At 34.6% G+C, this 24,392-nt stretch overlaps 1 protein-coding gene across 8 annotated transcripts in view; it reads right to left on the reverse strand.

Annotated features, from left to right (window-relative positions):
• The window catches only part of PPP1R12A (protein phosphatase 1 regulatory subunit 12A), a 160,717-nt gene that overhangs the window by 63,732 nt on the left and 72,593 nt on the right, over positions 1-24,392 (reverse strand). For 6 of the 8 annotated variants that reach the window (XR_006204963.1, XM_042947242.1, XM_042947243.1 and 3 more), the window contains exons 3-5: positions 19,427-19,545; positions 10,373-10,532; positions 5,717-5,861 (exon numbers count right to left, since the gene is read on the reverse strand). Coding sequence is in view for 7 of the 8 variants with exons in the window: in XM_042947242.1 (XP_042803176.1) it covers positions 5,717-5,861; positions 10,373-10,532; positions 19,427-19,545 (424 nt within the window). In the remaining variant the exon portion in view is untranslated. Of the gene's footprint in view, positions 1-5,716; positions 5,862-10,372; positions 10,533-12,452; positions 12,631-18,765; positions 19,241-19,426; positions 19,546-24,392 lie in introns of those variants that run through there. The other 2 variants (XM_042947246.1, XM_042947245.1) reach the window with 2 other exon arrangements.

Raw genomic sequence — 24,392 nt, forward strand, 5'->3', positions numbered from 1 at the left:
ATAGAGCTATAAGTGAAATTACTGGGGCATGTGGTAATTCCACATTTAACCCTTCGAGGCTTTTTTTCTTTTAGATACCTCCATAAAAAATAAAGTCTTGCTACAGTAACAAAATATATATATATTTCTAAACTGCTTAAAGTCCAGCCAGCCACAGGTATGACTTGGTTTCAAAATTAGTTCAGATGAACATATGTCAATCTATTTTTATTCACTGTGGAAAAGAAAATTTCAAAGAGCTGTTGACCAAACATAGTAAGGTTTTCTCCAGTTGACTACATTTGTCCTTTTAATAATAACTGAATGGGATAAGTTTCTAGAATGTCAAAAAAAGTTCATTATTTAGAATACATTCTACTTTATATGTTGGCCAATATATGATCCTTTCTCAGAAGAAAATTCAACTTTTTTTTTCAACTAGAAAATATATCATTCTGAAAGGCAACTGAAATTTCTTTCATATCAGGGGTCTCACAGCTACAACAAAACCAGATTGGTAGATAATAAGTTCTAAGATTACATAAACTCTTCCATTAAAAAACAAACGTACAACCTTCAATTCTGTAACAACATTATGATGTTGCCATCTACTTGGATAGGAATTACATTTTCTGGCACTATAAAATGAAGTATTAAGCTACCTAATATCTGAGCTGGTTTTCATTATCTGTTTATAAAATAAAAAATACGGTCTATGAAGTATGTCATAAAAGTACATGAAATGCTACTTTATCAAGATACAGCAATATATGTATTTAAAATTTACAGGGTTCAAAAACACTTGTATATCTGCCTTTTCTTGTTGCAAAGTCTTCCCAGCAGGAATTTAAGAGGCAATCTAGCCTTTCCCCACTCAGTCCAGGAGACAGATTTAGCTTTAATAAATCTTCCCCCACTCCCCCACTTTCAACCTTGAGTATTAAATGTAAGAATTAAAGTCCTGAAGAATAAGTGGCTCTGAAACAAAGTGGCTCAAATTTTGAAGGTGCCCTTTAGATATGAAATACAGACACGGTTAATCCATTTTGCTATATCACAGTTTCTTTGTTCTACATAGTTCTACAATGTTACACATGCTATGCTTGTTAAGCAAATTGTTTTCAAGATCATGTTGGGTGAAAATAACACAGTGGCTTCTTTTTAAGTATCGTTTTAAGTATTTATCAATCCTTCTCATGAATGAAATACTGCACCTTAAAAATTTTTTTGAATTGCAATTAAATTTTAGCAGCAGTTAAATGCAATGGGGTTATTTTAGTAACTGAGGAATTTTCCTTTACAAGAATAAGAAATTGGATCACCTTACTAACCTTTCTTTTCACTTTCTCCCTTGATAAATGAGTCTACTTTGCAAACAGCAGCTGATAGAGAATAAAAACTGGAGTAAAATGCAGGCTATAAACAGAGAAAAGTTTCTAATTTCAGAAAAGCACACCCCTCAACTTAACCATGCTCATTAAATAATATATAGGACAGTTATGAAGCTATCCAATTGTAAAGTTATAAACATGACCTGGATCTATGCTTCATTAATGGGGTGCTAACTAACAGTAGCACACATAAGCAGAATCACTCAAAGTAACCAAGAAGCAACTGAAGACAGCACAATGATGACGTATGAAAAAGTAAGACTCAATCAAGAAAACAATCTTAAAAAAAAACTACTACTTAATAAATCAGTTTGTAATACATCTGTAAATTACCAGAGTCACACTAGAGCCACTGTCTAAGTCTAATTTTCAGGACTCTTCATTCTTTCCTCACTTATTCTAACTGAATTACTTCTGCAAGTGTGATCTCTCTTCATTTTCACAACAATCAGTGAAGTAGTCAGGACGAGCTTTATGGCTCCGACTGTACAGATGAGGAAACCTAGACTGTGAGTATATGGTATGTGCTCAAGCTCACGCAGGTAATGAAGGGAAAGTGGGAACAGAATCTCAGTCTCTACTGCTCCATTGTCTTTACAGAAAATAAGAATAAGCTCAGATAAACTCAGGGGAAAAATATCCTTGTGCCCATTAACAGCAGAAGCAGTTTTGTTATTCATTTAAATCTTTATAATGACAGCTATCAAAAAAAAAAAAAAAAACTGTCTACAAATCATTGTAAGATTGCATAAAGAGAAAATTCCAATTAGAAAAACATCTTAGTTAATATTTCAAAAGGGACAATATTTGGGTACATTCTAGTAAAATAATTATTTTAAAACTTTAAGGAAGCAAAAGAAAAATCTTTATATTTAAAGTCTGTATATTTAAAATCTTTATATTTAAAGTCACATAATTTATGAGTTAAAATGAGAGGAAATGTCTTTACAAATAAGTTAAAGAAACCAGACCAAACTCTCTATTTAAGAACATGTCTCCCACTTTTATGTAGAAAGACTTTCAAATTTTCTATATGGTTTGTTGCATTTTTTTAAAGTTTTTTAATGTTTCTTTTTTTGAGAGAGAGAAAAAGAGAAAGAGAGAGAAGTGTGTGTGAGTAGGGGAGGAGCAGAGAAAGAGAGGGAGACACAGAATCTGGAGTGGGCTCCAGGCTCTGAGCTGTCAGCACAGAGCCCGATGCTGGACTCAAACCACGAGATCATGACCTGAGCCAAATTGAGCCACCCAGGTGCCTTGATTTGTTGCATTTTCTACATTACACATTTACCAAAATTTTATTTCCTATTAGTAAAGAATTCATCTAAACTCTAAAGTTTAGTTGTAAAAATATATTTACATTTCTCTGATATCATTTTAAGAAATCTACTAAAAATCTTCAATCTATAAGTACTGAAAAAGGTATCAAATGACAAGATAAATTCATTTAAGCAGGATTACACAATAAAGACTAATTTTGATTAAACATGAAATATGACATAGTTTTAAAAATGTAGCCAGTGATAACAGAGAGAGCCTAACTCACACAGGCAAAATTATAAAATTAAAATTAAAAAAATTAAGTCTTGTAAAAATACCTTCCATTACTGTAGAATATAATCTCCCTTCCCACCCCACAAAAAGCTTACATTTGGGTATACTTATGGCATACAGGTCTTTAAAATGCTGTATATATTAGGTAGCTCCTCACTATCAAAAGAAGTCTTTAAAAGCTTGATATTTTAAAAGAAAAATCCAATTTTGATAAAAATTTTAAAATCCTGTTTTTACAACTCTTGAGTTAGTATCTGGAAAAATAAAGCATGAGAAATAAAAAAACTAAGTAAAAACTGCAGAGAAACACAGCAGGTAAATTATTCTTAATTACACTTAATTATTAGGGCTTTAGGAAAATACTCAACTTCTCTGATCATGTTCTCAAATCTGCATAACTCAGATAACTTTATAGGGTTGTTTAAAAGGATAGCATTAGATAATAATATATGTGAAAACAAGTTTAAAATTATAAAACTCTAAGAAATTATGAGGCATTAATTCTTTTAAGATCATATAAAGATACACTGAAAAGATGAAATAAGGGGATAATACATTAAAATCCAGGATGAAAGTGCTATCATACTGGGGCGCCTGGATTGCTCAGTTGGTTAAGCGTCTGCCTTTGGCTCAGGTCAGGATCTCATGGTTTGTGAGTTAAGCGCCATGTCGGGCTCTCTGCTGCCTGCATGGAGCCTGCTTCCGATCCTCTGTACCCCCCCTCTGTGACCCTCCCCCACCTGTGCTCTTTCTTCCTCTCATAAATAAATTAAAAAAAAAAAAAAACTTAAAGAAAAAAAAGAAATTGTTACTATAGTAACACAGAAACAAAAAGAGATAAAGCAAAATGATTTATATGCAGTCTTTCTCCTAGAGCATAATTATGATAAACTGAGGGCACAGGAATTAGACACTTATAGAACAGATGCAAGATAAAATAACTTTTTTCATACATACTATATATATTTTCTATGTATCACTACCAAAAAATAACATATTTAAACTAGAAAATGATACAATGTTCTCAGAAAACCTTTCCATTAATAAGCTTCTCTCTTCTGGTCCTTATCTGGAGGCCACTATCAATGAATGAACCAATTATCAGCACTGCCCATGTCAGTGGACAAGTGGCCTTTAAGAGACACTGTTTGGGAGAGAGACAGGAATGCAGAAAAGAGATTAGAAGATAAGAGATATTTACTAATTTCTTCAGAAAAATCCCAACTGCTGGGGGAATTTCTACATGGAAGGAGAGGAAATATGAATTGTCAAACTAAAATTAGCTGGCCTTTTATACTTAAAATTAAATAGTATCAACATTTACTTGTCTTCTAATGCTGATAACAAAACGGAAAACTGTTATAAATAAAAAAGGGCAAATTATCAAAGTTTTGACTAAAAATTTAGATAGAAGACTTTTATACTTATGTATAAAAGCAAACCTATACTTAAACTCTCAAACATTTTTTCTCTTGACTTCCCTGAAGATTTTCACCACTTCCTATGACTTTCTTGCCTGTACATTTCTTACTTAAAATACATTTACAGGTACATATATGAAAATACATTTATAAGCACATATAAGTACATATATGAAAAATACATTTATAAATACATATATGGAAAGCACATATCTAAATACATATATAAAATACATATATAAGTACATATATATGAAAGGAGTTCAGAGGGCTTCTTTATCACTTTATGTCAGCAACTAGAACATGAATTTGCACTAACTACCTCAACTTCCAAACACTTAGCCATGGGGAAATCTTGGGCATATGGTTATCATTTTTGCTCTCTTCCCTTTGCAGATTCCCAAGTAGAAACTGCTGTTATCAGAATGTAATCAGCACCAGCACTTATATTAATGGACACAATAGAATCAGATGGCACCATCTGAATAAAGAGGCGATCGTTTTAGGAACCTCTGCTAAGTAATCTACCACATTATCCCATAAAATGCAATATATAAAGGATATTCTATGGAAGCTAAAGGTAATCAAGCTCACTAGAGGAAATGTCTTGAGCTCTGCAACTGTTGGTATATAAGAATCATGAATACGAATAGGAGGAAAACTAGTAGGAATACTGGTGACACTGGTAACTGACAGTGCTTGGAAGGGAGTACAGAAAAAAAACCAAACCCTAATCTAGTAAGGAATCTGACAACCTGAATCTGTTCATGATTTGTAAAAAACACTTATGTGATATTCACTCCTTCCTTCCCTCTACCTAATTGGGTGATATTAAGTGAATCTTCTACCTCATAAACTGTTTTCTCACCTGCAAAACTAGGAGACTACATGTTACATCTCAATAATTTTATCTGGAATAAAACTTTATGGTTTTTCTATATTCTCACCTGCTTTAAGACCTCACTGTCCGAGCCATTTAAAAAGCTACTGTAAGCAAGCTGTCAAGACCACCAGCTAAAAAGAAATAGAAATATACTTCTGTATGTGTTCTAACCCATAGTGATGGGAGAAAACATTCACAGAGAAAAGCAAAATTTTCTTAATTTATGAATTCTGAAGTACCCAAATCTACTCTATTGCATATGGTAATAGGATTACTCAAAGAGTAATACTTCTTTCTTTGAGGAACAAGGTCAAACCACCTTGTAGGTAGCTGAGAAATAATTAATAATAAAAACCAATAAACAGCTGATAAAATGTTGTTTTGTATGGTTCATAAAACTTAATTATAAAATTTACATTGCAATATTTTTGAGACTTCTAAAACACTTATTTCTAAAAGTTAAATATTTAAAATATATTTAAAAGGCCTACCACTTTGTTGACCATCTCCATATCACACAGATTGTCCACTAAAATTCGACATGCTTCTTCTTTACCCCAGTGAGCAGCAGCATGAAGAGGTGTCCAGCCATCATAATCTTTAATATTAACATCATAGCCTGCCTGTATTAGAAGCCTAAAGAAATTATAGTGAATTAGATAATCATTAAAAAAATCTAAATGTGAGCAAACATAATCAACAGCTTTATACCATGCAAGCTAACAAAAATCTGTGATATATTTCTTTTCCTAGTTCCCATCTCCTTTCCCTTCAATGAATTAACTAGGAGAAAAGAAAAGAATTCTCAGAAAACACTGGTAAAGAGGATCTTGAATTACTGCCATAATAATGCATTCAGCTTTAACTAATTCCTAATAAGTGTAATGGTTTGGTGGGACACTGATTAATTCTTGTTAATATGAATTGTAATTGAAATTTTCACAGGAAAGCCAATAATTTTTCAATGTGAACTCAAAAACCCCTGGATCAATTTGTATATTAAACTAATTTATTGCAGTGAATGTCTTCAGGTGTCCATATAATATATTACCCCAGGCTAAATGTGTTCTAAATATATACTGGGATCAAATAAATTTCTTTTGAAGTTTTTCTGTGGTCTTGCAGTTGAGGAACTAGTTTGTGAAAGCTTTCACAAACTTAACCTACCTACCATGGGTAATTTTCATAGGAAACTGACAGTCTGCTAGGAACAACACAAAGCAGAGGCAGCGGGGCGGCTCAGTCAGTTAAGGGTCCAATTCTCAATTTCGGCTCAGGTAATGATCTCATGGTTCAGGAGATCCAGCCCCAAGTCAGGCTCTGCACTGACAGCATGGAGACTATTTGGGATTTTCTCTCTCTGTCTCTCTCTCTGTCTCTCTCTCTCTACCCCTCTCCCCACTTGTACTCTCTTTCTCTCAAACTAAATAAATACACATTAAAAAGAACAAGGAACAAAACAAAGCAAAACAAATATTCCAAGGGATTGAGTCTACTTTTCTGCAGCAGTAAAAAGCAGATATTCTGTCAACAAAGCTAGAAAAGAGGAATACATTTTAATACAATGCAAAGACTTTTATAAATTGTTAGTATGCCCTCCTAGCTGTATATTCACATCGACCTTTATTTTATCTAGAAATTAAGCTCAGAGAACAAAAATTGGGTCTATAAATTGCACACAGCACAGTCTCACACGCACAAAGAAGAACAGTAAATACTTTATAACTCATGAAATCACTTACTCTCCAAGAAGTTGAGCTTGAGAAGGGCTTCTTTTTACCTACGAGAGGTGGCAGTGATAGCTAATACATAACCCTTCATTTATTTATATTTCAAGAATTGATACCCTATTTCCTCAGAATATTTAATGCAGCTGTTTCTAATTCTGATTCTAAAACAAAACCATCTGAAGAGCTTGTTAAAAAAAGATTCCCCAGCTCCACCCAATCCTATGCAATTAAGCAGCATATTGGGAGATGGGCCCTGTCAACCTATATTTTTAGTAAGTCCTGTGTCATCTGCCTGCAGACCAATATTTAAGAGCCACCAATCTAAAGAACGAGCTAACTGGGGCGCCTGGGTGGCTCAGTCAGTTGAGCATCTGACTTCGGCCCAGGTCATGATCCCGTGCTTTGTGGGTTTGAGCCCCGCATTGGGCTCTGTGCTGACAGGCTCAGAGCCTGGAGCCTGCTTCAGATTCTGTTTCTCCCTCTTTCTCTGCCCCTCCTCCATTCTGTCTGTCTCCCAAAAATAAATAAACATTAAAAAAAATTTTTTTTAAAGAACAAAGCTAACAGATATAAGTCTAGAGATTTAAGTTAAAAAACTCCATTAACATATATATTATTAGAAACTTTATTAATAGAGACAGAATACTGGAAGATAATGAAAATAATCTCCCATTAGAAAACAGAAACTATAATAATGTTAAATATTCTGAGAAACATAAAAATTAGAAGTATTTGGAAGTCTATGTGGAAAGGGAAGACAGAAAGGTAGTTACATTTTATTCCCCATAAACATATGGCTCTCTGTATATGCCAGGCCACATAAAACTCAAAAAAATAAGACTGTACTTATTATATTCAAGGAGATTCTAGTGGAGGATGAAAGTCAAGTAAAACAATAATCAACCCTCAAAGACAGGTTCTGTGATGAAGATGTAATGGCAGTACAGAACTGAAAAGTATCAAAATCATTTGCAAGGGGTTATGTATTTGTGGGGGAGCGGGAGGGGGTGATGGGTAGGGTTACATTTGAAACCAGTATCTTCTATTTATTTCTCATGTCATATACATATTTTTACTTATTTTTTTAAGTAATATATTTAGAAAGTTCAAAAATAAAAAAGACTAAATGGCTACATAGGGAAGTCACTCCTACTGCTGACCTTTAGCCCAACAGTTCAACAGGTTTTCCCCCCTTAGATAACCATATTACTAATTTTGATTGGATCCTTACAGAGAGATTTTATGTATATATCAGCAAATAACAAAAAAATATTTTTTCTTAAAGATTTTATCTTTAAGGGGTGCCTGTGTGGCTCAGTCAATTAATCATCTGACTCTTGATTTCAGTTCAGGTCATGATCTCACTGTTTATGGGATCGAGCCCCACACCAGGCTCTGTGCTGACAGCATGGAATCTGCTTGGGATTCTCTCTCTCTCTCTCTCTCTCTCTCTCTCTGCCCTTCCCCTGCTCATGTGTGCACGCGCACACACGTGCACACATGCGCTCTTTCTCTCTCTCTCAAAATAAACATTAAAAAAAAGAGATTTTATCTTTAAGTAATCTCTACACCCAACATGGGGCCCAAACCCTCCACTCTGAGACCAATACTCCCATACTCCACTGACTGAGCCAGCGGTTGCCCCTAAAATTTAAAACAATAACACTACCTATTAGTGTTTTAATTGGTACAGGAGTATTCCAGTCAAAGGATGTATCACAATTTAGTCAACATTCTCCTACTCCTAGTATAAACAATGCTATTAGCACATACCTTATTTCCTGTGAGAATATCTGTAAAAAAAAAAAATTCTAGAGGTAGAGCTAACTGTTAAGCCAAAGAATAACTGATACTTTGATAAAATCTGCTCAACTGTCATACTTTCACCAGTAATGTCAGAGTGCCTTTTCCCCAACCTTGCCAACAGTGTGCCAAACATTTTAATCTTTGCCAATATGATATATGAAAAGTGGTAGTAATTCATTGTAGCTTCAACTGCACCTATTATGAATAAGGTTGAGTTTTTTTTTTCATAGGCTTAAGAGCCTTGAACTTAGTCAAAGGATCGAATGGAATTTGCCTCCAAGTTGAAGAGATGGTGAATGAAGGTATCTAAACAGAAACAAAGTAGGCATTAAGACATCATGACAGAACTTCAATTAGATATATATAGTTGGATAATGCATGCCTGAGGAGCAATGGTAGCAGCTTAGCTTAAAAGAGGATGACTAATGGTCTTATGTACTAATTTGAGGAGTTGAAAATATATCCCAATCCACATTGAGAGTCTTCACAAAGAATTTTAAGAGCCTAGATAACCTAATTACAAAGACCCCTTAGAGCTGTCTAGAAAACTATTTTACGGTGCAATCTACTACTTAAAAAGTATTACCTTTACTATTTGTAATATTCTTAATGTTTTCAATTTTTCCTTTAAAAAATGCTGTTGTCAAGTCACTAAGGTTCATTCATGACCTGCTATTGGGGTCTGAAAGTTTGCTACGTTTTGGATTAGAGAGAAATACACAGGGGGACAAGAAAAGTAATTAAAAGTTAACTTCACTATTCTAGAAGGCTTCAGTTATTGAAGTCGGTAGGGATTGAAAAAAGGAGGAACTTGGGAATAGCTGACCCACTTACACTTCATTGTTTTTACTGAGCAGGGGGAATAAGAATAGACTGATATTAGAAACTCTTGTCAAACATAATATAAAGGGTGTAGAAGATTTTGCCGAGGGCTAGTCTTACTTCCTTTCACATATATCTAATAAAAGTTACACACAGCATTATTTTTTTCATATAGCTGATAACACCTTTGCATTGCAGAAGTAAAAAAAGGAAAACAAAAAAATTTATTGTGACATAAAGGAGTTTTGTTTCAATGAAATTTGCTGACCAGTATATAGCCCTGTAAAATCTCAGTTGCTTAGGTCTTGATATTTAATATTATGCTAAAAGCACTCTGAGCCCCAGTGTTACGCAGTAAAAAGAAAACTGCATTTTAGATAAATTACATGTAAATAGTCACCAGGAATCAAACTTTGTGAATTTGATATGTTTATAACATAACACTGTTCTTAGTCTCAGTAACCAGAGTTAGCCACTCTGGGAACCTCAAAATGACTCTGTAGTAATTTATCAGCTCAGAAGTTAACACATAATGGTTGCCTGATGCTTTAACTTATTGGGAAATTACAACCAAAGAAAAAAACAGTAGAATAATCAAAATTCAAGAGAAAAGAAAGGGCTTTAGAAACAAAACAATAATGTTCAAGGTAGTTTTCTCTTTTTCCTGTAAACAGACATTAAATAACTTTTATAAACTGTTTCAAAATAATGTCTGCAGGTATCTTAAGAAAAGGAACAATGAAATAAGGAAAATAAAGTAGAAATAGGACTGTGAAAAACAATACTTACTTTAAAACTTCTGTATAGCCTTTCGCAGCTGCAACGTGAAGTGCCGTACCTCCAGATTTTGCATGCCGGACATCATTTATTTGACCACTATTTAGCCATTGTCTTGCATCTCTAAGCATTATCCGTTCTTCTTCCTTTCGTGCTGCTTCTATATCAACCCCTGATAAAATAAAAATTGCTTTTATTTTTTTCTTTATAGAATGTTCTTCCTTTGTGGGAAATAAAATTACCCGAAACATTTCAAGTTTTAAATAAAAATTAAAAGTGAAAGTATATTTTTTCAAAAATAGGCTGCTAATTAACAAGCTAGTTAAATAAAGAAATGTGGGAAAGCTGTAGATATTTTATTAGCCTTCTCTACTGATTATTTACTTTTTGCCCCACAAATATTATTTTGGCTTTCCTTTTACCAACAAATCCTTTTTAAAAAAAAAATTGATTATTTCCTTAGGTATATCATCCTTTAGTTTTAAGAAATTAAGAAAAAACCCATACACAATTAAGCCTTAAATTCCGATCTATCTGCTTTGACCAGTTCTCTAAACTCTACCCTACTAGGTACAAATGTTGACTGAACACTTCAACTTGGTGGTCCTGTTTTTACCTAAAATTTACCAAACTTTGAAACAGATTCTTTATAAAAACTCTTTCCTTTTCCAGCACAGTTCATTTTCACTATTAGTATCAGCATTATAATTTTACTAAGTTATATAGATGTTCATTCATTCAAAAGCATTTATTAAGCATGAAGTTAGGTTGAGATGGGAAGAATTCAAAAAGGAATAGGACACTCTACTTCTTTCTTAGCTTTAAAAAAGCTCAAAATCCTGACAAAAAAAATAAAATAGAAAAGATAATCTTGAAATTCCTAAATTATCTCATGTTGTCTCATAGCTTCAACTGCCGGCTAATAAACAGCACATACCAAAATGTGTTTATAGTATGTCTTGCTCCAGAAGTCTATAAACTTATTAAAGGTAAAAATACTATTTTTTTAATTTTGTATTCTCACTGTCTAGATGGGCACCTAACACAAATTAAAAGGGGTCAGTAAATGTATACTAACTAAATAATGAATAAATGAGTAAAAACAATCTCACACACACCCCACACCCACACACCTCCTTAGCTAAGAACTCTCCTGTAATTCATATCCATGTATCCAACTGTCTAGTCAGGACTTTTTTCTTTCATTGACCCCTTTATCCATTCACCCACCCATTCAAAATGCACTGATTGCCTACTAGATGTCAGGTGCTTTTATAAGATTCACTGGTTATAGAAGTGAACTCATTATACTGAAGGAGATATACATATGTGAAGAAAAATAAAGCACAGTAAAGGGACAGAGGGTCATGAGAAAAAGCTGTTATTTTATAAGGTTTGGTAAAGAACAGTCTCTTTGATAAGGTGACATTACACCAAAAATAGAGTTGATAGGTACACTATATAATTTGGGCGACATTCCAGACTGAGGGAAGTCCTAGTAGGCTCGACACAGAAGCCCGATTGGAACATTCTTCTGTTTAGAAGGCCAGGATGTCTACAAAGTAATGAGAACAAAGAGCAGAATGATATAATCTGACTTAATTTTAGAGGATCACTTAAGCTGAAAAGCTAAGAGAAGAAACTGAGGTATTAAATTGGAGGATACTGCAATAATTCTGTCAAGAGATGACAGAGTTTAAACCAGGGTGGTAGCAGTGAAGGTTAGTAAAGGGGTTAGATTCTGGATTCTTCAAGGTACACCAACACAATTTGTTGTTAGTGTGGATGTAGGAAACAAAGAAAAGTCAAGTATGAATCAAAGGTTTCCCACCTGAGCAACTGGAAAAACTAAATTTTAAATATAAGAAATGTGAAGTTTAAGATGCCCTAACAGACATCTAATTGGAGATATCAAGTTGTCAGTTGGATTATCTGTGCTTGGAGAACAGAAAAGAGCCAAGATGGGCAAATACTATAATAAAATTATATGCCATAGGTATCTGAAACTTCATGCTAAAATCTTAACTCAATTTCCCTAGCCAGTCTGCTTGCTCCCTGTCTTATATTTACTATATCAAGTACCACTACTTACCTAGCACTTTACCACTTTACCAATTAGTTCAGACTTTGAGTTGCCATCTCAGACTGTCTTCTTGATGGTATCTTAGTTCATCACCATCTTAGTTCATGTCCTATATCCCACACTTTACTACTATTACTGACCTGTAACCATCTTATTTAAGATGCCTTCTACTGTTATTCAGAAAAGAAATTATAAAGTTGTAATTATGATACATTAAATGTAAACTTTTTAAAGTTTATTTATTTATTTTGAGAGAGAGAGAGACAGAGACAGAGAGAGACAGAGGGAGAGAGTCACAAGCAGGCTCCACACTGTCAGCGCAGAGCCCGATGTGGGGCTTGAACCCAGGAACTATGAGATCATGACCTGAGCTGAAATCAAGAGTCAGCTGCTTAACTAACTGAGCCACCCAGCTGCCCCTAAATATAACCTTTTTACTAAATGATTTTCCTCATGCTTTATTCTTTTACTATGTCTTTTAAAACATGAACCTCTTATATTATCTTTATCATTTTTGTCTTTGCCATCTTGAACATTTATATTATCTTTTACTATTCTAAATTTCCTCTGAACTTGAAATTAAAAAATATCTTCCTCAATTTATCTAATTTCATGCTATCCTTAGCTACTTGCAAAGCAATTACCTTTTTTCTGCTTCCAAATCATGCTGTTATATGAATATTATGTAAAAACAAAACAACTCAAGTTTAAAATTAAAGTATGTGTGAAGGGAAATTTCTTATGCTTAAGAAAATCTAGTTAGAAAGAAAAACTCTTCTGTCATATTAAAATTTTTTTTAAAATACTACTGATATAGACCCTGCTTTAGTTCATTAAAATTTAGAAAGAAGGAAAAAAAGAAGCCCTTATTATAGTACATATTACTTGTTTTCCAGTTCCATTGTTTTAAGTAGCTAGTGACCTTGAGAAAGCCATAACTTCTTTGAATATTAGTAGAATGGGTTAAGAACACGGATATTGAACCTAGACTGCTGGGTTTCAATCCCTTATCTGTGACTTACTAGCTCTATTATTTGGGGCAAGACACTTAAATCTATGCTAATATTCAGTTGAATTGTAAAAAAAAAAAAAAAAAAAAAAAAAAAAAAGAGGTAATGAAAGCACCTATCCTATAAGGTTGTTGTGAGGATTTAATTAATATATGTGAAATGCTTAAATCAGAAGTAAGCACCCAGGTGCTTCGCTAGCAGCTATCACTAGCAGCTCTAAATGCCTATGATTCTGCTCTCTTTCCTTGCTTTATGGTCTAACAGAAAGAAAATCCTATAATGCATTTACCTGGTCCTTAGCCCACCTACTATAAATGCAAGATTTCTGAACAATGAAAACAATATGTATCAAAACTAAATTGGATATAATATAATAAAGTGATGAGATTAACATCTGTCACTACTATTGAAAACCAGTAAATGTAAGACTGAAACGTAGCCAAATCTCTTGGTAAGAAAAAATAAGAATAAACTGGAGTTTGGTCACAGCTAAGAGACACAAGACTGACTTGTGTCCCAAGCTAAATACAGACAATTGCATTAAAATATAAACCAGAAATACTTTTAACTATTGTTCAATCTTCGAGATCAGGAATTGCATGCTCTGACTGTGCCAGTGGGGCACCACAAATCATTTCTAGTTTCAAAGGCAATTTCCTTAAGGATGACTAGTTACTGATCAAATATATTATATGAGAATTAGAGCTGGAAGAATTAGAAAATTTAAAATATGAAATAAAAACATATCAGGATAAACAATTTGAGTAATCTTATCAATGCAAGAGATATATTTAAGGGGCTCTTTTTAAAATTATTAAAATCTATCAGAGATATCCCTTCATTTTGTTTCTCTGAAATAAAGTTATGCTATAGAAATTCATGTATTCCCATTACATGAATAAAATGAACATCATGAAGTATCTTCTAGGAGACACTCTTAATAAAATGCAGTATGCTAGTGATGGAGAGTGTGGGCTCAAGATATCTGTCACACTATTTGGGACTAAACTACAGTACTTACTTCCCACCCATATGATCTTTGGCAAATCACTGAGCCTCAATTTGTCATCTGTAAAATGGGGGTAAGAGTAGTAGTAATCTCTGAGAATTGTGCAGATGAAATGAAATCAAGCCCATTGCTCAATTTCTGGCACACATAATCAGACTTATTAGCGTTAGCTTTTCACTGTTCAGTTCCAGGGTCATCTCATCTATTATTCTCCCAGATTTACATTTTTCCATCCTGGTATCTCCTGAGTTCCAATAATGTACCAAACAATGTAATCTGGATGTCCTTTTGCTGCCGCAAACTCAATATATCCCCCAACTCACATACTCTCTAAATCTGTTCCTGCTTTGTCCCACATTTTCCCATATGAGTTTAGCTATCATTAATCCTTTTTTTTTTTAAGGGGGGGGGTGTCTTTTTAAAGTTTATTTTGAGAGAGAGAGAGAGAGAGAGAGAGAAGGCAGGTGAACAGGGGAGGGAGAGAAAATCATAAGCAGGCTCTGCACTGTCAGCATAGAGCCCAATGCGGGGCTTGAACTCACGAACTGAGAGATCATGACCTGAGCTGAAAGCAAGAGTCAAACGCTTAACTGACTGAACCACCCAGGTGCCCCTAACTATCATTAAGTCTTAAACTAAAAAACTTCAGGACGCAAACAGGTGGCCTCAATTCTTCCTTTATCTCCACATTCAATTCTTCATCAAACTGTTTTAATTTTACCTTAATATCAAGACAGCCCTGCTCTTTTCTATCTTAAATGTAATTGCTTTGTTCTTATCATCTTTCAGCAGAACCAATTTAAGAGCCTTCTTCAAGGAAGATATGCCACCATGTACTTCCCATTCTAAATCATCCTCCAAAGTGCCATCAGCTGTACTACTAACAACCAAATCTAATCAGGCTCATTTCCTTCTTGGAGATCTTGGATGCATCTAATGCCTATAAAACGGATGTCCTTCGCCATCTGGCTCCAGTCCAATCTTTTCAGGTCTCAACTACTACTCATCTACTCCATTCTGACTTTCTATCTCCACTCCAATTCTAATGTGTTCTCTGCATATGCTATATCTCCAATTCCTTTTCTTTTGCACATGTTGATACTCCTGCCTGACATGCCTTTTCTGTCCACCAACTCCTTTCTCTGCTAAGCAAACTCATTCTCAAATGTCATCAATCTGAAACTTTTACCATTGCAAGTAGTTACTCATAGACTTTTCTGTTCTCCCACATTTTGTCCCTATCTATATTTTAGCACACAGCACACTACATTGTGAAGCTGTTTATACATCTGACACTTCTGCTATACTGTGAAATTCTTAAGAGTAAAGACTGTCTTGTTTCTTTATTTGTTGCTGTTTCTTGTTTTAATTATTATTTTTTTAACATTTATTTATTATTTTTTTGAGACAGAGCAGGAGCAGGGCAGGTTCATAGACACAGAATCTGAAGCAGACGCCAGGCTCTGAGCTGTTAGCGGGCTCAAACTCACGAACCATGAGATCATGACCTGAGCCGAAGTCAGACGCTTAACCAATTGAGCCACCCAGGTGCCCCTGTTATTTTTCAATACCTAGCACTCAGAACATTTGCTGGCACATTCATCAACGCTGAAATCACTGTAATTAAAATCAGTCTTTGCAAGCAGCTTCCTTCATATATAAGGAAACCAAAGGCAAGAAGTTTTCAGTACATCTCCATGCCTTTCCTAGTTCATAACAATTACTAACTAATATTAGTATAAAAAGATTTATTTTAACTACGGTTTCCTTCATATATAAGGAAACCAAAGGCAAGAAGTTTTCAGTACATCTCCATGCCTTTCCTAGTTCATGATAATTACTAACTAATATTAGTATAAAAAGATTTATTTTAACTACGGTTTAACAGGAAATGGTGAGCTATCTAACTAGGCATTCATCACAGCCAGGTGGGCTGATAAGGTAGTATTTCTTTATAGGTTGTGATGCTTGTCTCTATTTGTCCAACTTCCTCAAGTCCTGAATATCCCATTATTCCAGAACACTGCCTAGAATAGAACATGCCTGTTAAAAGCTCTTCTGTGTTCTTATCCAAGTTCCAGTTTATAATTACTTATCTAATGTGTGCCCTGTTTCTCCTGGGCTCCAGGGGATCTTCAACTGCTTGTTAAAATGCCTCAAGTATATTTAGGCACTTAAATATCCTCTCAGCTTCAGTGTCTTAAGATTTTTTTAAACATTTAGTAGTTACAAATTTTCCTAATCCCAAGGAATAAAAATCTCTTTATCAGAGACTAATTTAGCTTCTACTCCTTTGCTTCTATTTCATGATGAACGACACTTCAGTACAAGCCAACCTTCTAAACCAATATCCCATACTTTTAACACCTTAATAAAAGAGTTTTTGATAATACTCATTTAACCACTGCCTAAACAATGGAATTTGGTGGAAATCACACTAATTTTATTTAGCAGTACATATTAATTTTTTAAAATTTATTTATTTTATTTGGGGGGGGGGGCAGTACAAGCAGAGGAGGGGCAGGGAGAGAGGGGGAGAGGGAGGAATCCCAAACAGGTTCTGCACTTCAAACTTCCACACAAGAACCGATCATGACCTGAGCCAAATTCCAGAGGTGGAAGCTTAACCAACTGAGCCACCCAGGTGCCCCCCATACATATTAATTTTTAATTGTGGTAAAATACACATAAAATTTACCATCTTAATAAACAATTTTAAGTATGCAGTTCAGTAGTGTTAAGTACATTTACATTTTTGTGCAACCCATCTCTAGAACTCTTTTCATCTTGCAAAACTGAAATGCTACACCCATTAAACAACCACCCCCATTCCCACCTTGTGACAGCCATCATTCCACTCACTGTTTCTATTAGTCTGACTCTTGAAGTACCTCACGTAAGTGAAATCATAGTATTTGTCTTTTTGTGACTGGCTTTTTTCTGCTTATCATAATGTCCTCAAGGTGCATCCATACTACAGTATGTATCAGAATTTCCTTTTTAGTGAATAATAGTCCACTGTATGTTCATAACCACATTTTGTTTATTCACTTACCACCAAAAAGACACCTGGTTTACCTCCATCTTTTGGTTATTTGAATAAGACTGTTATAAAAATGGGTGCAGGGGCGCCTGGGTGGCTCAGTCGGTTAAGCGTCTGACTTCAGCTCAGGTCATGATCTCGCGGTCCGTGAGTTCAAGCCCCGCGTCGGGCTCTGTGCTGACAGCTCAGAGCCTGGAGCCTGTTTCAGATTCTGTGTCTCCCTCTCTCTGACCCTCCCCTGTTCATGCTCTGTCTCTCCCTGTCTCAAAAATAAATAAAACGTTAAAAAAAAAAAAAAAAAAAAAAAATGGGTGCATAAGTATCTTTTGAAACCTTCCTTTTAACTTTCTGACTATATACCCCCCCCCAAAAAAAAAAAAAAAAAAGAACTGCTACATGGCACTTGGGTGGCTCAACTGCTTAAGTGTCCCACTCTTGGTTTCGGCTCAGGTCATGATTCTCACAGTCGTGAGATCAAGCCCCACGTCAGGCTCCCTGTGGAGGTGGAGCCTGCTTAGGATTCTCTCTCCCTCTCTCTCTGCCCCACCCCTGCTAACTCTCACTCTCTCTCTCAAAAAAAAAAAAAAAAAAAAAAAAGGATTTGCTAGATTATATATAAAGATATTATATATACATATAAAATATACATATTATATATTATATCTCAAGATACAATTCATACACCATTTACAGGACACCATTCAGTGGTTTTTAGTATATTTGCAGAGTTGTAAAACTATTACCATCATCAGTTTAAAACACTCATTATTCCTAAACAAAACTTTACCCATAAACAATCATTCTTCATCTATAAACTGATGTCTCCTACTAAATTTATATTTTTAGCCTATCTCTCTCTGTTCACATATTCAACTGCTTAAATATCAGCAAAACAAACTTGGCACATCTGAAAATAAATCCCTAAACTTTTCCCACAAACCCTACTTCCCCCACAATATTCATATCTCATTTACCCCTTCTTTCTTGCATACCAGACCCCTTAATCACTCAATATTCCTCTTAGCCAAACCTTCAAAATACATCTAAAATCTAACCTCTTCTCTTCACTTTGTTCACTACCACCTACTTCAGCCCTTACTTTCCTACAATCTATTCGCAACACAAAAGCCACAGAGATCCTTTCTAAAGTAAGTCTGATCATAACCATCTACTTCTGCCCTTACTCTCCTATAATCTATTCTCAACACAACAGTCACAGAGATCCTTTCTAAAGTAGGTCAGATCATGTCACTCTTTTACCTCAATTCCTCACAGGCCCCCTACTTCACTCAGACTAAAAGCCAAAGTCCTTCCAATGGCCCACAAAGCTTTATGTGATATGGTTCACAGTTACCTCTGTGACATCATCTCCTTCCAGCCTCTTCCTTGTGCTGCTTGCTTCAGTCATACTAGCTTACTTGTTGTTTCTCTAAATATACCATACACCCTCCCCTCCTTGCACTTGCTGCTTCCTATCTGGAATGTTCTTTCCCAGACTCACATGATACATTCCCTTACCTATTCAGATCTTAGCCTAACTACCCACTCATCAGTGAGGACTTCTTGACTGCTCTATTTAAATTTGCAATGTATCTCATCACCCTGTGCATTTCCCTACACTCTTTGCCTATTTTATTTTCTCTCCCAAGTTTTTATTACCATATAATTTTATGTCTGATCCTACACCTTATGATATTTTTTCAGTTTTAACAGTATTAAAAAGATGTACAGTTGAGAATCATTTATTTTTTCAAATAGACTCATACTACATATATTGTTATGGAAGGTGATTTTTTTACTACTAAAACTATGATTTCTCCTTCAGTATCAAAAATTATTTTATTGAAAAAGTCAAGTACCATATTCTTCCTAAAACAGTTTTAAACATTTCTTCCATTTAGGTTGCTTTTATATTTATTACCTTGCCGATTAACTTCATTTTGAAGTAGCTCTTCCATTGCCTCCTCCTCAGCAATATCTAATGGTGTATCTCCTTCACTGTTGACAGCTCCTACATGTGCTCCCTGACCAATCAAAAATCTGTAAAATCAAAGAGAAGACAGTTAAGCAATGATGGTATCATTAAGACCAAATGCATAACCAATGAGGAAAATTCCTATGTAAGAGCAACAATAAGAACCAAGGATAGTAGATATACTAAGTTTTAAAAAAGTACCATAGAAGATGTTTTCCTGTTTTAAATTTGTATTTCCTAATATTTATATAATGTACACACATTGCTTTACTAATACAAAAATGTTAACATTTAATGATAATTAGAAAGTCTTTCGTAAGATCAGTTCAGATGACCTCCACTAAGATTTTTCATGATCTCCATATCGACTGCTTTCCTAACTGATCTCCATTTTCCCAGTCTCATGCCATATCCCACAGTTCTTAACCTGGGGTTGACAGACCATCAGAAGGCCACTGAACTGATGCATACATCTTAAAATATTGTTTATGCTCAACACAGTTTTGAAATTAAAGTATCGGTCTCTTTGTTTAATGTGTTACTAAACAAGCACATATATAACTATACCATAAATGTGTTTTTCTAATATTTTGATAAATGAAATCCAATATAATTGGTTTTCAATGTACTTTGTATTTTACTTTATACATCCAAAATACAATCTTGAGAAAAGTAACCACAGGCGTCATCAAATCTGACAAAAGGGATCCAGATATAAAAAGGTTAGGAATCTCTTCCACTGTGTCATCTATACATCACCCAGAGTCACCTATTTAAAATGACTGGGGTCAATATCCTACTTAAAAGATTGTGGCATAGTTGTACCATACTAAGAGAAAACATACATGGCCCTCAATGATCTGGTTTTGTCTTCTTTTTCAGATTCATTTCTCTTCCATACTGTACCACATGTCAAGTTCCAACAATATGGAACTGCTCATAATGCCAGACTAAACTATGCTCCTTTGGCATTCCTGATTTTACGTTTCTATATATGAAGAATGGGCTTTTTTTCTCTATGTCCCTAACCACCTTAACTCTTACTCATATATATATTTTCATGACTATAAAAATATTCTCATTGTAAAAATAGTAAAACAAAAAAAATCCAGTTTTAAAAAAGGAAAAAAAGAACTCATAACTTTATATTTCTCCTTCTACTATTATGTTCCCTCACCAGAGATAAACATTATCTATAATATTTTTCCAGTAAGTTTACTATGAGTTGATATGTGTGAATGTAAACATATATACAGAGTCACTTTTGAGGTTCTTTTTGTAAGACAAAAACTAATGAGATTACTTTCAATGCACAGGAACCCAATGCATTATAACAGCTGAAAAATATTCCGCAGTATGGCTGAATCATACTTTTCTTTCATACTGTCCTCCTAATGGACATGTTCTTGAATATACACTTAACACTATCAATCTTTAAAAATTTTCCCAACATGATGGGGACCAAACTATTTCCTGATCACACATGAGGTTGAAAATATTCGGATATGTTTACTGGCACTTGTATTCTCTCCTTTTGTGAATTTATTTACATCTTTTGCTTGTATTTCTAATGTGTTCATTAATTCAACAAATACTTATGGGGTGTTTTTATAGACTGAATGTTTGTATCCCCCCAAATTTCATGTTGAAATCCTCACCTCCAATGTGATGGTATTAGCGGGGTGGGACTTTTGGTAAATAATTAGGCTTAGATGAAATAATGAGGGTGGTGCACCCATGATGGGATTACAGTTCTTACAGAAGAATAAGGGACTACAGCTCACTGCTTCTCTGCCATAAAGGACACAGCAAAATGGCAGCCATGTGCAAGGCAGGGAAAAAACTCTCACACCAGACACAGAATTGGCCAGCACCTTACCCTTGAACCCCGGAGTCTCTAGAACTATGAGAAACAAAGGCCTGTTGTTTACGCCACCTAATCTACGGTATTTTGTTATCCCACCCAAAGCTAAGACAGGTGTCTAGTAGGTGCTTGGTACTATATTACATGCCAAGAATACATTCGTAAGCAAAAACAGGCCTTTTCTTCAAAGAGCTTACAGTCCAGTAAAAGAGATTATTCAAAGAGTTAGATTACTGTAAAATTTTGGTAAATCTGATAACAGAGAATTTTGTGGTGTCTAAGTGTGAATAATAGGATAATCTGATTCAGTGAGATCAGGAAAGGATTCTCTGAAGAATATGTAGGTGTACGGAAGGAAAGTGTGTTCCAGGTTAAGAGAGAATAAAAGGCACCAAATAACCCTGTGACAGTAAGTATATACGGTCTACAACGGCCTGGTTCATTTTTCTGAAAGAATGTATCAATCTCTATGTACTTCTTAAACACACACACACACACACACACACACACACACACACAGTCAATGAGTGTCTATTTTTCTAAGATGGTCTATGATAAGGAATGTGTTTCAAAAAGATCACTTTGTGCAATACGAAAAATGAATTAGAATTTAGTACCAAAGTAGGCAGATCAGTTAAGGAGCTACCACAGTTAGTACGAAAGAATTATGTTGGAAGCTTGAATTTAATGGAAGAAATGGGTAAATTCCAGAGATGCCCAGGAGATACTGAGAGATCAGTTGGAAATGAGAAGGGAGTGTGAGGAAGGTATCTAGGATAAACTGAAGTTCTTGACTAGTAGGATATGATAGATGGTGATGCTAATTAATGATATACAAAAAACTAAGTTACTTCCTGCATCCGATTAATAGATATGTTACAAATATCTCTTCCATATTGTCCCTGCATTTAAGAAAATTTTTCTTACAGTATTTTGTATATTACTAAGTTTAAACGTTATGTAAAGTCAGGTCTGTCAAACTTTTGCTTTAAGAGGGCTTTTATCATCTTATTACTTTGATCTATGTAGAGATGTAATTTTTAGACACACAGAGAAAAATGAAAGAATATATACTATAAAATTAACAATGATTGTCTCTAAGTGGTAATTAGGAGGGATTTTTATTAGCAGGTTTTTTTTGGGGGGGGGTAAGGATTTTTTGTTATCCAAGTTTTCTGCAGAAAGTTTATTTTGTATATGTGTATCAGAGCACAAAAGTAGCTACCATACCATTTTGTAGCCTGATGATTTTACACTGAATAATACATTGTAAACATTTCTCCCTCTACAAGGTAATGTTTCAATTTTTATGATCTTCATGGGACTTCTACAAAAAAGTCATACTTGAATTGAAGCAACTTTTTACGTTTCAGAGTTTTAAAAAAATGTACTAAAAACTAAATAATATATACTACAAATAAGTAAATGAATCTGGAGCAAAAGAGAAAAAAAGATATAAGTGGTGTAATAAACTATGCTATATGCGCCACGAAAATATGTAATTAATCTGCCAGGCAAAATATCAACCAAACAATCAGGCAGATTTATACAAAACCACTCTGTTTTGCTTAGGGAGAAATCACTCACAGGATATAAAGAATGAGAATAAAGGAGCACCGCAGAGTAGCTTCAGTGCTTGCAGCAGAGGGAGCTACAGGGGAAGCAGAGTCCCAAGGAAGTATCAGGTCAAAGCCAAATACAGACAACCCCAAATTTATATAAACAGGAAGGATGTTAAGAGACACTAACAAGAGTAAAGTTCCATAACTACTGGCAGGAAACTGAGAGCCTGGAGCAATCCCTGAGCCAAAAGATTAGGTGTATGTATATGTACTCACACAATTCACAAAAATCTGTACTCTAGCACTGTCATTTGCAGATATAAACTTTAAAAAAGATACACAAAAAAATAAATAAATCAGATCCCATAGCGTTAATTCTTACCTACCGTGAATAATCTCAAAAAGCCATTCAAAGATTGGTTATGTGGAAAAAAACAAACAAACATAAATATTTAAGTTCTGTAGACTTGCAGATAGGCTCCCAACTCTGCCTCCTGACAGCTGAGTGTGACACTAACTTAAAACATTTGAAGACAAGACATACTACAGGGCTGTGTGAAGTTTAAATGAATTACTAAAAATAAAATTAAAACTCTATCTTTTATTCCATCTTGCAAAATCATCACATTTAGAAAGCAATGTTTAAGATCAAGTGAAAATAGTACAGGCTATCTGGAATACCAGAAATTGAATTTGAGGGGCCCTGGAGATACTGAAAACAGATGGCTATATTTCCTTCAGGAGAAAAAAAAAAAAGCTGGAGTACTATAAGCAGTTCATGTGACTGCTAATTAGGAAAATATATATTTACTTTAACATGTCTTGCTAAAAAAAGAGCAAAGATTTCACATAGAAGTCCCAAACTGAAAATCAGAAAACTGGGCTGTTTCTCAACTAAGTTTTTTTGAATGCTTTAGAACGAAAAAAAAAATTTTTTTAAAAAAGGGCAAGGTTTTATTGCCTTAACAATGTTTAATGATTTCCTCAAGCAATACAAAGGAGTGCAACATAGGAGATGCCTATAAATGATGAAATTCTTTATAAATGGTTGAAGTGAAAAATGTTAAACTGCCAGGTTTATTGAGATTCATAATCTAGCAACTGAGTCAATAAATTTTTTTTTTTTTGAGAGAGTATAAGTGGGGGAGAAGTGAGGAGGAATGGAGGGGGGTGGGAGGAGCGAGGGAGGGAGGGTGGGAAGGGGGGGAGAGAGAAAATGAGAGAGAAAATGAGGGGGTGGGGAAGGGAGAGAATCTAAAGCAGGCTCCATACTTAGTACAGAGCTTTGATTCGGGGTTCAATCCCATCACCCTGGGATCATGACCTGAGCCTAAATCAGGAGCTGGACACACAACTGATACTCCAAGTTAATTGATAATCTTGGACAAATAAATTAATAGACCTCAAAATCAAGACATGATCCAAATGGAGTTTGACAAAATTATTCGTACATGTCCTAATTTAAAAATCTGACAAAAGGTGTAAA

Source organism: Panthera leo, chromosome B4, assembly GCF_018350215.1.
Source record: "Panthera leo isolate Ple1 chromosome B4, P.leo_Ple1_pat1.1, whole genome shotgun sequence".
Lineage (NCBI taxonomy): Eukaryota > Metazoa > Chordata > Mammalia > Carnivora > Felidae > Panthera > Panthera leo.